Consider the following 18,144-nt stretch of genomic DNA (forward strand, 5'->3'; position numbering starts at 1 on the left):
ATCAGAGAACTCACACTCTTGGAACGCTACGTGAAAGTTGCCAACACAGTGAAAGGGGCGAGCTCCTTCTTATACTTCCTTTTACTGCACACACTGCTAGGCGTCCTCGCTACCTGGAATTCTGGGAATGCACATAGGGCCAAGATATCATGGACACTCAGGGGAAAGACCTCTGGAAGAATATAAAATGCCACTGTCACTCCCTCAGTCAGTGCGAAGCCCACTACAAAATAATGTTTGACTGGTATATGTACCTGGAAAAACTGAAGAAAATATTTCCCAAATCTTCAGACCTTTGTTGGAGGGGCTGTGGCCTCCTAAGTGATCCCCACCATATATTGTGGGACTGCCCTTCAATTTGTCCCTTTTGGTTAGAAATTCTGGCTCAAATCAGAGAGATATTGGGTTACCCCATACCAGACTGCCTAGAATTTACGTTGTTGGGCCTGTTTGACCCATCTCTGAGGCACCAAACCAGAGACGACCAGGCTAATATATGGCCAACATTTTCCCTACTGTCGCACCAACAGGAGTTGGAATATTAAATTTAATTCCTCCGCTATCCAACACTTACCCTAATTTTGCACTCACTGGAGTGGGAATAGTATTTTTACCCCTCCGCTATCCAGCACTTTCCCTACTGATGCAAATAGAAGGGTCTCAGGACCTGCAGGCAGGCTGTAAAACTGTGCTTTAACCCAGAAGAGATCCAGCTAAACTGCCAACTTACAAAGTACTTTGATTTAGTGGCTGGAAGACTAAAGTACCAGCAAGAAGTGAAAGCAGAATAAAAAGCAGCTAGCATACTTTTATTGAGCACGTCAATAGCCAACCCACAAGCGGGCCTGTTTTGTCAAACCCATGTTTTACACTTTGAAGCACAAGCACTTTATTAGAATTTTTTCACTCAATTCAAAGCTATTTGAATAGGCAACCTGATGCACAAAGCACTTTGTCCATGCTTTTACATACTTGAAAGGATTGTATAGATAAGGAACCCAAGACTGATCTGAGGAAAAGCCAATTTTAAAAGTATAAAGAGAGACAAGGCTGATTTATGTATTTTTAATATCCGAATGTTTTATATTGTGAGTTTTAATTAACTGTACAATAAAATTACTTACCTTACTTACCTACTGTTACGCTCTTTGGAGTGGGAATAGTAATTTTGTCCCCTCTGCTATCCAACACTTTCCCTGCTGTTGCACTCACTGTAGTTGGAATAGTACATTTTATTATTCCGCTATCCAACACTTTCCCTACTATTGCATTTATTATATTGGGAAATGTAAGTTTACAATTTTTTTAATAGTTTCATGTTTTAATGTATTAGTTTTTTTAAATTTTAAAGTATTGATATACATATCTTATTTTTATATAATTTTAAAGTTTAAAAATGAAATAAAGATAATAGTTAATAAATTATGTTTAAGTAATTATATGTATATGTATCTATTTGTTATATTTAGTTAAAATGTATATTCTATTTAATTTATTTTGATAAAATAATATTAATATTTAATATATTTACTATATGTTATTTTATATATATTTTTAAATCAATATGATTTACATCTATATTTTTTACATTGATATTTTTGTAATTACCTGATAAGGTATTGAAGTCGATATTTTTGCAGTCAATATTTCTTGGGGGATACTTAGAACATCGATGTTTGTCACATCGATATTCTATCAGTGAACCTGTTACACATAGCCAAAGAGCAGCCACTCTTAGGAAATGTGTTATACATGATACAAAGAATTGGGAAAGAATAAAGTCAAGGATATTTATAAAGAGAAAAACTCTACCAACCCTTTACTATTGACATATCATAGTCTAGGATAACTGTTGTGACTCTTTTGTGGGCTCTCCTTTCACTCGCCCTGCTGAGGACTGTACTGCTGTGAGAGCTGAAAGGGGAAATATGCAAACAATAGAACTGCTATAATTGCACATAAACTGAAACTCATGGTTCTAAATTGTGAAGAGTCTCAATAAAAAAGGTGCAAAGTCCAATCATTCCACAAATTCCATTCCTGCAGTCAGATAATGATATAAACCCAATGATCACAACATTTTCCAGCATCCATGTTTCCTGAAAACAAACCATATCGAAATAAGAAATGGTATTCAACCAATAAGTGTTAGATATATGCGATCTAGCTCCAGCAATATTCCAAGGTAACATTTTAAGACCTCTGGGATCACCTTCCCTATTTATAGTTGGAGCAGAGGTATTGGATTCTCAGAATTTAAAGGACCTTCCCATTGGTGTGTTTCCCGTATTGCATCAGGCATTTCATGATCTATTTTACAATGGCCATGCCAATCAATGTCTGTAATACCGTTCAATGGGGTGAATTTTTTCCAACTTGTAGCATTATAGTGAGGGTCCCTGATCACCCTGGGCGTGGTTTCTGAAACAGAAGATAGGGTATTTTTTGGTTTTTAAAAATATCTCAGAGGATGTGTGTGGATTCTCTCCAGCAATGAAATAAGGTATTTAAGGCAGTACAACAAGTCTTTCACAGTTGCTGGGTTCCTAGAATTAATCACCACACAGTCACCCTTGTGAACTCCAAAGGAAAACTCTTTTATGCCACTCACATGAAGGTGCCAGCATGTGGGCAACATCCAGGTACCTATATTATCTACATTGCTTGAACATTCACCGGGTTTTTCTTGTGCGATTACCCTCGTGGGTTGAAATGTTAGTGACTGGATATGCAGCTACAGCCAGGAGAAGCACACCATAAGACAGTGAACAATCCAGCTGTAAATACCCATACCACTCAACGGAAAGAGCCTTGTTCAAAATACATACCATGAGCAACAAAAAAGCAAAACATTTTTTGTGAGAATGTTATTTTGCTATTTTTGAAGACTCTTTTGAAATGCTTATTATTCCTTTCCCATAAATGGCATACATTAGAAACAAATAATTAATTCTAGAAATAAAGGCAAATGCCTTGAAAACTTTCACTTAGGATTCTAGAATTGAAGCTTGTGAATGTTGAGTGTCATATTAATATCTGACTATAGGAACACACTCAGTCACTGGAAGAAGATCAAAGTAACCTACACCTTCATGCAAAGGACAAAGATTAGGGCCAAAAAGCATGCATCAGTGGTTTTACTGTATGGCATGCATAAGTTTGACCTAGAACAACCTGATATTCTTTTTCTAATGGAGACCTGGTTGTCAGCTGACATGGTGGCTGAGCCAGGTCTGGTGCTTCCCCAGGGCTTCAATATGATGACTCTAAATAGAGAGTCGAGGGGTGGCAGAGTTGCAGTTGTTTTAAAATCCTGCTACACCTGCTCCTTTGCAAAAATGGCTCTGTCTGGCTGTGAGTGCGGGCATTTTGGGATTTCCTTTAACGCTAGCTATACATTGTCTGGGCTATTGGTTTATCATCTACCAGGACCTTCAAAAGAGTTTAGGACAGTTCTTTGGTAATGAGAGCAGCCAATTTAAGCATCATTGCGAATCCGAACCTGCATTTGGACAGCTCTCAGGACTCGGAAATGGGTAATTATTTTGGCTGACCTTGAGGTCAGATTATTCAACTGGTCTAGGGCCCCACCCATTGTGCTGGCCCTCTGCTGGACCCAGTTTTTTCCATTCTTCATTTCATACCTATGACACTTACAGAGGTAGAGCCCGCTCGGAGGGCGGTTCAGAAATCCTCTTTTAAGATTCCTTGGCATAAATTAATTATTGAACAATTCCATGCCCTCCTTTCTACAACTACCCGTAGCATGCCGGATGACCCGGACGCTGCTGATAAAGCACTGTCGGACTGGATTCTCCGGCCACTGGACTCGCTTATCCGTGTTAAGTGGTACAAATGCTGCAATACCAAGTCCACTCCTTGGTATAATGACAAGCTTGATAGAATATGTAAAGGCTGGAACGGGTGTGGAGACCTGATTATGATCCAATCTCAAAGGGGTGCTATCAGGCAGCCACCAAGAATTATCACAGGGCCATCCTGTCAGAATGGGCAGCTTACTTTGCAGTCGAGATCAGGAGCAGCAGTAACCCAGCTAAAAGTATTTTCTCTATACTTAAAGATCTTAAACGGGTGCGGTTATCTACAGCGCCTCTGATATCATCAGATGAGCAAAGTGAAGCTCTCGCCACCTTCTTTGTTAAGAAGGTGGAGAACATCTATAACCCTCCACAAAAAAGAGAGTTACCCAGGTATACCAGAAAGGACCGGGAAATACAAAGTGTTAACAAACATGTTTGATTTCTGTGGTATTCAATAATAATGAGATTATTCACAACAATATACAGTGAACCAAAGGAAATCCAATTGCACAAATATATAGCAACACGTAAAATCATATCCTTCATTTATTATTTTCTACAGAGTAGCAAAATTAGATATTGTTATGATTCTAGACACATTTTTATTGCAATTAAAAACATATACATATACACAATCGTACAAAATAAAAATTCAGCTTGTACATTTCTCACGTCAATGGAGTAATTTTTACAATATTGCATCCAATGATATCAACTTTTCAAGCTGGTAAATCACATATAGAAAATTATTACATTGCAATTCATAAAACCAATACATTAAAAACAAAAGAAACTTGATCCGTGTGTCAACACGTTTCGATGTGTCTTTTTACTTTGGAAAACACCTTCCTCAGGACTGAACATTTAAAAATATCTTTTCTTCATACAAAAAATCCTCTTAAATCGCTAGGGTTCCAGGTAGTTTATTCTCTTATAGTCTTTCAAGCCTCCATCACTGTCAGGTCAAATCTATTCAGTTATAGGGGGTATTTCCTTAGTGCTCTCTAAAGGTTGCAGCTACGTCGGTGTTTATCCTTTCACCACTTTGATTTAAAATCTGTTGGTATCGTTTGTTCCCTTGATGGGAATAATATCATTCACATGAAGTCCCTCTCTGGGGTATTCTCAGGTGAAACTTGGGGTTTATTGGATCACCCTTAACGATCCTACATACGCCGCTTTATACAATTTGGGGCGATGCTCAGACCTATGTCAACGCGCAGCGTCTGCCGACTCGGGGGTTCTGGGCAATCAGGAATAACTCCTTTCCTCAAGCTGCTCGGTGTCCTGGCTCTGTTCTTAGTCCCCTTAATAGACACGCTCTTGCTTCCTTCCCGTCAACTTCCCAGGATGAGTTGCACTTGCTCTGCAATAAGGTCAATTCGGGCTCTCCCGATGACCCCCTTAAGCCAGAGCAATTTATGAATTCCTTACCTGTGCTCCTTTTACCTCTTGGCCAGGTGAATAATAAGTCCCTGTCCATGGCAGTTGTCCCTAGGACTTGGAAGCAAGCAAGGGTGGTCCCCCTGTTAAAGAAATCCTCCCTGGAAACAGCTAAACCAGAGAATTTCCTCCCCAGATCTCTCCTGCCATGGATATCCACGATCTCCGAGACCTATGTTAATTCCATCTTGTCAGGCTTCTTGGAAGATAACAACATTTTAGACCCTTCTCAGAATGACTTTCGTCTGGGTCAAAGAACGAAGTCTGCTCTCCTAGCGGTGACCAAACTTTTGAGGGGCACACTGGATGCGGGACACACTTCGGCACTGATTTTATTAGATCTCAGTGCCGCGTTCAATGCAGTCTCCCACCAGATCCTGCAGCAACGCCGAGAGGAGGTGGGCATTGTTGGGTCTGCCCTCGACTGGTTTGCCTCTTTTCTTTCTGAGAGGACCTTCCAGGTGACGGCCCCCCTTTTTTGTCCCCTGATCCACACCATTAAACAAGGGGTGCCACAGGGCTCAGCATTGAACGCCACTCTATTTAACCTGTATGTTCGACCGTTAGCAGCTGTGGCTAGGAGCAGATGGTTGACAGTAGTATTGTACGCTGACGATACACAGTTGGTGGTGGATCTCTCTGACAATTCTGTGCAGGATGCCTCCAAGTTCCAGAGTGATCTTGCAGCTATCGCTGAGTGGATGTCTGCCAACTGTCTGCAACTTAATGCTAGCAAGTCTGAGGCTCTGCTGGTTGGGAGGAATTCAAGGATGTGGAGTGAGCGCTGGTGCCCTACAACCCTGGGCTGTGCACCCACCCCCAAACAAGTGATAAAAAACTTGGGTGTCTGGGTGGACACGGCCCTCAACTTCCAGGTACAAACTAAGAAAGTGGGAGGGACCAGCTTTGGAATACTGCGGGGGCTCAAACCACTGCTAGGGTTATTCGATCCGTCCATTCGGCAGGTTATCATTCAGGCCTCCATTCTGTCTAGATTTGATTACGCTAGCTCGCTCTACTTGGGGACCAATAAGACAGAGATTCTGAGACTGCAGAGGGTCCAGAATGTGGGGGCCAGAACTCTTCTTGGCCTCCCTAGAACTTGCTCTACCTCTAGTGGTATCCGCTGACTGCATTGGTTGCCGGTGGCTAGTCGTGTGGAGTTCAAGTCCCTTTGCATTAATTTTAAAATTCTGAACTCCTCCTCTCCTGGCATTTTGGCCAACTTACTTTTACCATGCACACCCACGTGCCAACTCTGGCGGTTGTTCCTATGGTGAGGAGGGTGCGTGCTGGTGGCCGCTCCTTCCGCACACTGGCTCTTCAACTCTGGAACTCTCTTCCTATATATATCCGTAGTATGAATTATTACCTGGCATTTCGTACAGCAGTTAAAACACACCTCTTCCCTCCACTTTAGGTCTTGTTGTCTTTCTTTTGTGGTCTCCTAATTTGCTGCTGTTAGGGCTGGGGTGCCCCTTTGCTGGTCCAGTTGTGCGCTTTATAAAATAGTATAACATAACATGATTTGAGTCTGAAAGGAGAATTCTAATGCTGCACATACCCTCATGTCTACTGCAACTTGTTTTGTAAAATATAAGATAAGATAAGAGCAAATCATATCTTCAGTTATAAAATCTGATTAGCAAAGTCAATTTTCGATACTGGGAATAATTATTTAAGACATGCAGGAGTTGCGCACACCAATGTAAATACCTATAATACTGTATTAAAAAATATTTATACATAAAAACGGACAAACACTGTAGGACAGATTATGGAGAGGCATGAAAAAAAGAATGTAGAGAAAACATCAAGGATGTCGTTCTGAAAGGCTCCGACCGGCATTTGAGAAATTCAAATCGATTAAAAATTCTTGTTTCGACCGACTCTGAAACATTTCGGAACGACCGATTATGGTTTTCGGAAACTGTTCAGACTGTCTCGGTTCCGAACGGCATTCGGAGTAACCGAGCCGTTCAGAGATGAGTAGTACAGGTCTACGGACTGTGTTTCTGACTGAGCGATAAGGATGTCGGATTCGGACAGCCTTTCTGAATCGGTTGTTCTGACATGGATCGACTGTCGTAATCTGACTTTGGGGGCCTGTAGACGGTCCCCTTCACCCAGGGGCCACCGAATCAGGCCTGTGGGGGTACCCATGGGTCCCCCGTTTCCAACCATGCACAGTGTGGCAGGCACCATGGGGTGCCTGCCACAGGGTGCACAATTTTCCGCAACCACCCCTTTCTTCAATGTGAGCCTGTGTATTCGGTCGGAACACAGGCTCCCATTGAAGTCAATGGGAGTCAGACCGTACTGTGTTGGGAACCATCGTAATCATTTGGACAGACTCCCAGAATCCGATTCAGTTGGAAACCATTCCAAAACTGATTTGAATGGAATGGTTTTCGAACAACATCGTAATCGACCCCCAAATTGGTAACTCAGTTCCCTACTCTCATAATGCCCAGTACTCTTCCTTATCTGACCTTGCATGCACATGTATTTGGATGACAACATTAGACCAACCAGACAATCTTTAGAATCTTCCTTGATTTGCAAGTTTTGAGAATATGCTTCTTCAGTACTACTAATACACATTCTGGTACAACTACAGAGCAAAATCGTGTCTGCTGCTAGTGAGGGCTGATCAAGAGAATGTCCAAAACTGCTAACATTGGCCACATAAACTGAGGCTCGTGGTTCTACATTGTGAAGAGTCTCAACAAAAAGATTGCAAAGTCCAATCATTCCACAGTTTCCTTTCCCTAAGAATACCTTCTTGGGTGGTAGGGGGTCATTGAAACAGAGCATGCTATGCCATGGTGGCAGGATAAAACATTAGCATTCAGAGAAAAGGAACATCTGACATGAGGTTGTTTTTGCTGAATGTTTGCCAACACCTGTTCTTGGCATTTCATATAGACATTCTTCACACATCCATCAATCCCCCAAAGACTTATAGAGACCAAAGAGTTATGAATCCCAAGGACAGGACAGAACTATTTTTCTGGAGTTATTCCTAGTCACCAGATCCATTGCAGGTTGTGCCCCCAACACTGAAATCAGCAGGACATATTGGGAGAAAAGCTATAACTATCTTTCCTCAGCCTGCAACAAGCACTGTGAACTTGGCTTTGTATCTCATCCCTTCCAAACAAGTCAACTGCCTTACTCCACGCAATGGACAATTTACCTACTAAAGAGAAATACCCTGGCTTTTTTGCCACCACACATTCTTCAGTATTGCCACACCTGAGTTCTGAAGGGGCTCCACACACATGTCTCTGCCACTCCCCTCTCTGATCAACCTGCTCACAGCAAACATATGCAGGTTAACGCAGGTATGGTGAGGGGCAGGTAGAGGTGAACTTGTATTTCACGCACAGTTCCTACCTCTACCTTTAACGAGAGAAAGACAAGGCACTCAACTGCGGCATGGCCAGTGTAAGAAACAGTCCCATCACTAATCATGAGGACTTTTACTAAAAGTAGCAATTGAAAAACTCGCCTTGATCCACATGGTCACCCTTCATTGGAATTGACCGCAGGAAAACAGGTTCATTACAGGGGTAATAATGATATCTCTAGTCCAGGAGGTGAAACTGGCTTGTCTTTGTACATAAAGGGTCTATTCCCAAAGACATTTTGGTGTACGTACTGTTGTACTCCTGGAATACTCTTATACATGCTCTTATTTACCCTTGTGAATTGGCCCCAAAACACCTAAGATGGGAATACTCGGGAAATATTCATATATATTTCATACAAACAGAAACAACTGCACCCTCTTTACACTTTTACTTATAGGGAGTTGATAGTTTCATGGTTGATTCATAAAGTCATGTCAGAATATATAAAAGAGTACTCCTGTAGTAGCACTTCCTGTAATCATCAATGCTTTCAGGATTTGGGCCTAGAATTTTTTTTTTATGTTCAAGTATATTTGCTTGTTTTCAAAGATGTTATAAAACCTGGGGGTCTCTTGCTATGCATATGGCTCGCGACACCAAGGCAGATTTTATTTAAAAAAGATAGCCGCTGCCAGATTTCTTTTTTTAAAAGTAAACTCGGGTAGGTGAGCGTCTTTACACAAGCACAAGGAGCCTGTGCTCATACGTTGTGGGGATGCAGGGCCCTGTATTAGGCTTGTCCCCAGGGCTGTATACAGTGCTTAATTTGAGCCGGGGCTTTCCGGTGCTAAGCACCGAATTGTCAACACCATATATAGAACAGTCTACCAAATGGTGGTGCAACTCATCTAATTTAGAGATGAGCAGAACAACGGTTGTTTTGGAATACAATACACATTAAAATTACTAAAACCTGCATCTCCAGCCATTCCTTTAGCTTGGGGGACCTGGAATAATCGGAACTGTTGCATTTACATGCAAGAGAGACGGTTAATATTTATTTTAGCAGCGATGATAAGAGCGATGGATGGTGCAAGCTGCAGTGGCCTCCTGGTCAGAGTCCTGTCACTTAATATTTTACAAATTAAGCACTGGCTGTAAATATTCTGTAACTGTAAGCATTGTGACGAGGAAGTGAGGTAGCATGATAATACATTGATTATCACACCGCTACCTGGGGCAGAAGCGTACAGGACTAACTAAAGATCAGGAGACTTCCAAAAAGGCAATACATTTTGTAGGCTGCAAAGACAGAGGAAAAGTCAATCACACAGAGTTTTCTAACTGTGTGTAGGTTATAAAATGCATGAACGAATTTTACATGAACCGATCCACATGTGTGCAGCGGGCCCAGTTGGTCAACCAGACAGTTGTGTGTGTTCACATAGTGCATATCAAAATATGGGATATGAAGGTGATAAGACACAACATTCTTACCTAATAGGGAAGCATTATTCATCAAGGTCCTCTCTAAAGCAACCACTGAGTGGACTCACAGACCGGGGTAAAACGGATGTGAAGTGCTCTGAATAATGTCTGATTTGTCATTTCTCTCGACAGCTATATGACACATATCCACATATTATGGACTACTTGCCAGGCCCCCACAACAAAATATTTAAGCATCTTGAAAATCTTCTGGAGTTCGTCGAGAAGAGAGTAAAACATAACCAAGAGACACTGGATCCCAGCTCACCACGAGATTTCATTGACTGTTTCCTACTCAGAATGGAGCAGGTATGTGTTAGATAATTTCATTTTTAGTATGCTGCAGTATGAGTTCCCTCAATCCAAGAATTTGTTGAATCAGAAGCAAGAGTCTCTGTCATATATGTATGTTTCTTTTAGTATTTCTAAAATTTGAGCCTAGCTGGCAGCATGGATGCATGGAAGGAGGGGACAGTACAAAACGTCCCTTATAGGAAACATTGCTTCGTATCATATTCTCCCAAAACATGGCATAATCAGATACATCCTCATCTAACCAGGTCTGATGTGCAGACCACCCAATAAATAAGACCTCTTTTAGCACCAGATTCCAATGTCAGATTAGGCAGCCGACTAGTGAAGGCTCTAAAGCACAGCAACGCTTTTGAGGCCTCATTTATACCAGTGTGACAGAAGGCAGGTTTAGGCAAACCACATCTGGGCAGGAGGGATTCCAGGGGACTCCTAGTATCACCAAGGAGGGTACCATTGAGTTACTACAAACCCTTGCTATGAGAGATCTTTCCACCTGCCAGTCAATTTGCCCATTTGGTAGAATCGACTCAGCTGATGGGAAAAGGAACCTCCCTGGCCTTTTAGTGTCAGCCAAATACAAAATGGGTGCTTTCCATGTCACTCTGTACAGGTCTACTCATTCTAATATTTCCCTTGGTAGATGGAAGCCTTAACCTATTATATGCCAAAGGCTGTGCACTACGGGTGATAGGGTGCCGAACCCTACAAAGTTTTGATTCATTCAACCCCCATGCTGGGCAAAGTCAGGCCCTGTGTCAAACTGCACGCCACACACAGCAATGGACATCTTATTTCATGTTAAAACAAAACCTGAAATTCACTGAAAAGCAAAGGTTAAAGTGATGTTACAGTTGGGTTTCAAAATATTATCTTACGTTGCATTAAAAAAAACCCTGCGAAATGTAATAAAAAAGGGACGAAAAAATTTCTATTACATATAAACCGAATCTACCATTATGTTAAAAATAATGCTTCATTTAAACACGTAAAAAATGTAATCAGCATGATTATCAGATATCTCCTTCTATAAATATTTAAATATCAAGATTAAAAAATAGTTGCAGTTTATATGTAAATAGAATTTTTTTCCTGGTTCAATACGTAGTGGTTGGGACTTGGTCGTTGTTTAACCTTCGCTGTTTAGGTACTCATGATTTCAGAGGTTGTTATTTCAACATACAACCGTGCCTAGCAGGGTGCAAGTTACAATTACTTTAGGGCTCAAAATATAGTATTTTTATTTTATTTATTTATTAAATTTGTATGGCGCAACAGCTACCCTGAGGGTTTCCCAGCGCCTTGGATCCGAGCTTTGCCAGATGAGATGGGTTATAAAAGCGGACTTTTTGATGTAGCTTGGTTCAAGACGTAGTTTCAGCGGCAGTGAGTTCCATAAGACCGGGGCCAGGTAGGCGAAGGAGCGGCCGCCCAGTCGTGCCCGTTTGAACCTGGGGACAACAAATTTTGCCTGATGCAGTGAGCGAAGGTTTCGGGAAGGTGTGTATTTAAGCGCCAGCTTACATAAATAGGCAGGCGCTTCCCCTGTGTTTATCCTGAACATGTAGCATAGTGCTTTGAATTTGGCTCTATTGCCTTTCTTGAGCCAGTGTAACTTTTTTAGATGTTCAGCAACACTCGTTCGCCTAGGGAGATGGAGAAGAAGCCTAGCCGCCGTATTTTGGACGATCTGGAGTCGATGTATGATCTCTTTATTCGCTCCTAGATATAGGGTATTCCCATAATCAAGTCTTCAGCCAATCAAGGCCTGTATAACTGTTCTCTGTTTCCCTTCTGGGAGTTGCCACAAGATTTTTCTCAGCCATTTAAGAATGGCAAAGCAGGTTGAAGCTGTTTAGGCTGTTTGCACGCGCATGGACAGTTTGTCATCGATTATCACCCCTAGGTTGCGTGCGGATTGTACCACAACAGGGTTTAGGGCCCATTTCCGTGTGCCAATGTGTAGGTCCCCAGAGTTCCTTATGTTCTCCAAAGATGATTAGCTCGGTTTTTTCCCCGTTTAGTTTTAATTTCTTGGTATGCATCCAGTTCGCCATTCTCAGTAATCCAGAACGGAGAGAGGAGATGTTGGTTTTGTCTGGTGAAGATAGGGAGAACACTAACTGTGTATCATCCGCATAGGAGTAAATTGTGAGGCCCATTTCCTCAGCTATTTTTGCCAGAGGGGTGATGTAAATATTAAAAAGTTGCGGACTCAGTATGGAGCCCTGGGGAACTCCACAAAGGGAGTTCAGGATATCAGAGGCATTATTTTTGGAGAAAACCTGGAATGTCCGATAGAAGAGGAATTGTTTTAACCACTCCAGCGCTTTCCCTCTACCCCTATGTCCTCTAGGGTCTGGATCAGGGTATTATGGGAGATGGTGTCAAAAGCGGCACTCAAATCTAGAAGAATGAGTGCCACCGCTATCCAGTTTTTGACGGATAGCTTCCGTTACCCCTAGTAGGGTGGACTCAGTAGAGTGGCCAACTCTAAAACCCGACTGGGAGGGATGTAATAGTTTATTTGTATTGATAAAATCCGCTAGCTGTCTATTTACATGTTTTTCCCGAATTTTGGAGAATATTGGTAGGAGCGATATAGGGCGAAAGTTGGAGAAGATCTCTGGATCACCATTCGCCTTTTTAAGCAGAGGCACTACCATTGCATGCTTCCATTCTTCAGGTACTACTGCTTCATTTAGAGATGCATTTAGGAGTGTTCTAACTAGTCCAAAATGCAGGGATCAAGCTGTTTTAAAATGCGGGCTGGTATCGGGTCCTGAGGTGAGCCTGATTTAATACTGTTAAGTACATCCGTAAAAGTAATGGGGTCTAATGGCTGCCAAACAGTGAGCAGGTTCACAGGGGTATTATCCCGCTCGTCAGACTTATTGGGATTTGGAGTTGACGGCGGGGTTGACTTAGAGTCGCAAACTACATTAAAGTTTGAGTAAATGTTGGATATTTTGTTATTAAAGTAGTCCGCAATGAGATTACATTGTGTGGTGGATAGTATAGGGAGTTCAGGTTGGTGGGCAGCTCCGGCTAAGTCTTTCAAGACTTTAAAAAGAGTACCGGGATTACTTTGTGCCTCTAAGATGGTATTCTTAGTATAGTCCCCCTTTGCTATTTTGCATGACAAGTGATAAACATTTAGTGCTTGTTTATATACTTCTTTGCTTGCTACATCATAATTTCTTCTCCACTGCCTCTCTAACTTTTTGCAGTTACTTTTTTCTTCCTTCAGTTTCTCAGAGAACCATGGGACCGGTGGGTTACATGACTTCTGTTTACTCAGCGTAAGAGGAATGGCAGTCTGGATGGCTGTAGATAGCCACGTGTTAATTTCTTTATGATCTATGACTTTGAGCTCGTTAGGAGTGATATTAGGTTTTGTTCATCTTTTTCCAATTTCTGATCCAGACCTCCGTTCTTTTCAGGTTTTTTGTAGTCGGTACCCAGATTTCAAAATTAATTAGGTAATGGTCGGACTAGGGAATGGGAAGTGCGGGCTCACATCTTAGGTTATTAACATTTGCAAAAATAGGGTCTAATAAGTGACCTGCTTTGTGTGTGGGGCCTTTATTACATAGTTGGACATTGAGTGCTTCTAGATCGGATAGAAGATTGAGAATCATAGGGCAATTGTGGTCCTCTAAATGTAGGTTAAGGTCGTAAAGAATAGAGAACATGGATGCCTCCAGCAGGGGTAGGGTGATAAACTCTGAAAGAGCCACCACCCATTCCCCTGCCGCACCTGCTGGTCGATAGATCAGGATTCCAGTAAACGTGATTTGCGGAGTGAGGGTGAGTTTTAAAAGTCCAGCTTCACATTTGTCCATTTTAAGTTCTTCCCACATGCATTTAAAATCTTTTTTGAGAATTATTCCAATACCTCCCCCACTTTGACTCAGTCGATCTTTTCTAACTAGAGTGTAATTTGGGGGTAGGGCTGTGGCAATGTCCCGGCCTGAGCTGGCATTAAGCCAAGTTTCTGTTAGAAACAGTGCATCTGGTTTCTGATCATTTAATAAGTTACAAATGTCCTCTTTATGTTTGGGAAGCGATCTGCAATTGGTACTGATAAAGTTAAAAAGCATGACTTCATCTTTATTAGTCTCAATCGTGGCAATCTTGCATCCTCCATTCTCCCCTGCTATTCCTAACAGTAAATGGGAGAGGGAGAAGTCACACTCGGGGCAATGGAAAGGTGGGTCCTTGAAAAGCAGTGTCTTACAGTGTGAGTTGCATTTAGGCTAGTAACTTGATAAATCGCATAGGAGTTGCTGAGTGCATAGAGCACAAAGTTACTGGGGAATCTCAGCTTCTTGTTTCTTTGTTTCACTGTCTCCTGTGCTTACTTTGCTAGTGCATTCTAGTAGGAGAATGTTTTTTTTTTATTAATGGAAGCATTATCCCACTTCAATGGCATGCAAATGCAGACATCTCATTACATGAGCAACTTAACAGTAACAAACCAAGTTGGAATTTCAAAATGTGTTTAAACTGTCTGTGACTGAAAATATTCCACCTTGTTCCACTTCTACCTTAGGAAAAAAATAATCCTTCAACTGAATTCCACATGACCAACCTGTTGACTGCCACCCTCCAGATATTTTTTGCAGGACTCGAGACAATTGGCACAACACTAACATATGGCTTTCTGATGCTTCTCAAATACCCAGAAGTCACAGGTATGTATATGGATGTTGGAAACAATCTACTTCGAGGCAGGAAAACTCAGCTAGAAAGATTTTTTATGCAAAATCTTTATACGCTGTCAATTTTTTCTGTTTCATTTGTCACCCTCGTTGGCACAAACACTCTCATGGCTATACATTCAGCGCAATGCCGCTTCACAGACATACTGCATCACAATAAACCATCTGCTCCTAGCACCCAACAGAGCCTCACAGATTCATGGTCTAATTTGCCACAATTTCTAGGTGTTCTGGATTGCTTAACCTTACTTTGGAAGGAGCAGAGGGTGTAAAAGAATGTAGGTCAATGTGTACCATTGCGAAACTAGAATGAGTACTTGAATCTGTGACCATTGTGCCCAACTTTGCCAGAGGGCCAAAGCACCACTTAAGGATGACTGTCAAAGGGGTGTTGGGATGCTTCAGGAATCCTCAATACAACAGCCACTTTCTCCCCTACAACTCTCAGTTGGATTCTGGTTTTAAATCATTATTTTTCTAAAAAGACATTGCTTTGTAAAAAAGAAAATAAATATTAAACATTTGAGTAAGCGTATAGGTGAGAAATGTCGGCATGAAGTCAAAATAGTTGTTCAAGACCTCAGAGAGGTAACGATATGGGTGTTTATCAAAGCAATCAGTGATACTGATAGGGAAGTTTTATTCTTCCTTATCTGTATATGTATCACAGATCAAATCTGTTTGACACAGAAAAAGAAATCCTGGGTGATATCCTTCAGGTTGCTCCCTATGGCTGAGTGAATAACATTCATCATAATCTTTGACCTTGAACTATGTGGGCTTCGCAAAGTAGGGCAGCTTCTTGCACAGAAATATTATCCCACAATAAGTGCAGTGAACTGCATCAAATGGGGACTAGCAGAGTCGCATCAAAGCCAGTAGTTCCAGACAAGGAAACCCCATCCACCCTTTTGTTGTATGCTTCATCATAGGCAACTTTATCCCGTCTTGTCCATCCCCATGACCAGGCCTAGGGGGTCAGGGTGTTTCTACCCTGCCCCCTTTTCTTGTTTTTCGTGTTTCTTTTTCTTTTTTCTTGTGCCTCAGTTCTACTGACGCTTTTTCCGCGTCTAAGGACAAAGCTGCCATTGGAACCTTAAGATTTTTACTACGGGCAATACCATTAGAAAACATGCGAGCATTATCAGCAGCAAGTCTACCCTTCACAAACCCCACTTGGTCGGTTTTAACTAAACTGGGAATAACGGAGTCAAGGCGTAAGGCCAGTATTTTAGCAAAAATTTTGCAATCATAATTAATTAATGAAATCGGGCGGAAATTTTTGCATTGTGAATGATCTTTATCAGGTTTAGGGATTATTATGATTAGCACATCTTAGCATCGGCAACAAAGGAATTAAACAATTGTAAGAGTTTTGGAGCAAAAAAAGCATGAAAAGCAGAATAAAACTCAATAGGTAGTCCATCAGGGCCTGGCGCTTTATATTTTTTAAGAGAGTTAATGGCCCGAGTAACTTCCTGGAGAGAAATATCCTTCTCCAATAGCGCAAAGTCATCTTTAATGGAAGGAGGGGGGAGATGGGCATCGAAAAAAGAGGTTACATTTATCTCAGAGGGGTGAGTATCATCAGTGTACAAGGATTTGTAAAAATTATGAAACACCTCAGCAATATCTTCATCTGACGAGACAAGATTATTGGTAGAGTCATTGAAGATAGGGCCTATAGTTTTACGTTCTGACTTGATTTTTAAATAATTTGCCAACATTTTTCCCGCTTTATTTTGGCCACCATGAAATTTGGATTTGATTTTAATAAGGGTATTACAGGCTTCATTGGTGATCATTTTATTTAGGTCCGTTTTAGCTTGGATTAAGTCCTGAAGTGCAGAGGGGGATTTGGAGGAGAAATAAATATGTTCAAGCCTTTTAATTTTCTGAAGTTGGTCTTCATATTTTCTTCTGTTTAATTTCTTTTTCCTAGATACATAGGAGATAGTAAAGGCCCTGAGAGCAGCCTTAAAAGCATCCCAATTATTAGGGACAGAAGTGTCCAATGGGTCATTAAGGTTAAAAAAAATCAGTTAAAAAACCCTCAATTACTTTCATGAAAACAGTATCAGACAAAAGAAATTAATTAAATTTCCAACGACTACATTTAGGGGAAATAAGGGAGAGGTCTAGGGAAGTATAAACAGGAGCGTGGTCAGATATGAATATGGAACCAATCACAGAATTCTGAATAGAGGGAAGAAGAGATTTACTGACCAGAATGTAATCAATTATTGAACGGGTATGGTGTACATTAGAGAAAAAAGCATATTCAAGCAAGTCAGGGTTGCACATTTTCCATGAATCAAATAAAGGACGAGAGGCAATGGCAGATTGAAAGCTCTTATGAGATTTATCAGGCTGAAATTTGCTAGAGGATAATCTATCTGAAAAAGGATCTAACCATTGGTTAAAATCACCTGCAATAACAAAGTCTGGACAATCAATGGACGATATCAAAACTTTTATATCTTGCCAAAATTTTGGATCAGGACGAACGGGGCCATAAATGTTAATTACAAACCAATGTTTTATTTTGGAAAACAACCTTAGCCAATGCCCAGCGCCCTTCATCATCATTCTGGGATGAGATAATTCGAACATTTAACGTTTTATGAAATAAAATAGCAATCCCCCCTTTTTTACTAACAGCAGGAGAGAATACTACTTGCCCCACCCATTGTCGCTTCAACTTAAGAGATTCAACTTCAGAAAAATGCGTTTCCTGGAGTAAAACAACCTGTGAATTAAGTTTAGACAAGTGAGACAATACCTTTTGACGCTTGACAGGATGACCGAGACCACGTACATTCCACGATCCAAAGTTACACATGTCGATAGGAGGGACGGATGGGCGACAAAAGGAGGAGACACATTTCAAGGAGATAACTATAGAAAGGGAAACAACAAATAATCAGTGACCAATAGGAGAAAACTCCCAATACAACAACAGCACTGAAGTACAAAGCATCTGAAGTCAAAAAGGATAAC

General features: G+C 41.2%; 1 protein-coding gene across 1 annotated transcript in view; it reads left to right on the forward strand.

Moving 5' to 3' along the window:
- LOC144781936 (cytochrome P450 2G1-like) overlaps positions 1-18,144 on the forward strand; it is a 280,365-nt gene that overhangs the window by 106,202 nt on the left and 156,019 nt on the right. The window contains exons 5-6 of the mRNA XM_078661022.1: positions 10,241-10,417; positions 14,976-15,117. Of these exons, the coding sequence (XP_078517148.1) occupies positions 10,241-10,417; positions 14,976-15,117 (319 nt within the window). The remainder of the gene's footprint in view (positions 1-10,240; positions 10,418-14,975; positions 15,118-18,144) is intronic.

Source organism: Lissotriton helveticus, chromosome 9, assembly GCF_964261635.1.
Source record: "Lissotriton helveticus chromosome 9, aLisHel1.1, whole genome shotgun sequence".
In the NCBI taxonomy this organism is placed as follows: domain Eukaryota; kingdom Metazoa; phylum Chordata; class Amphibia; order Caudata; family Salamandridae; genus Lissotriton; species Lissotriton helveticus.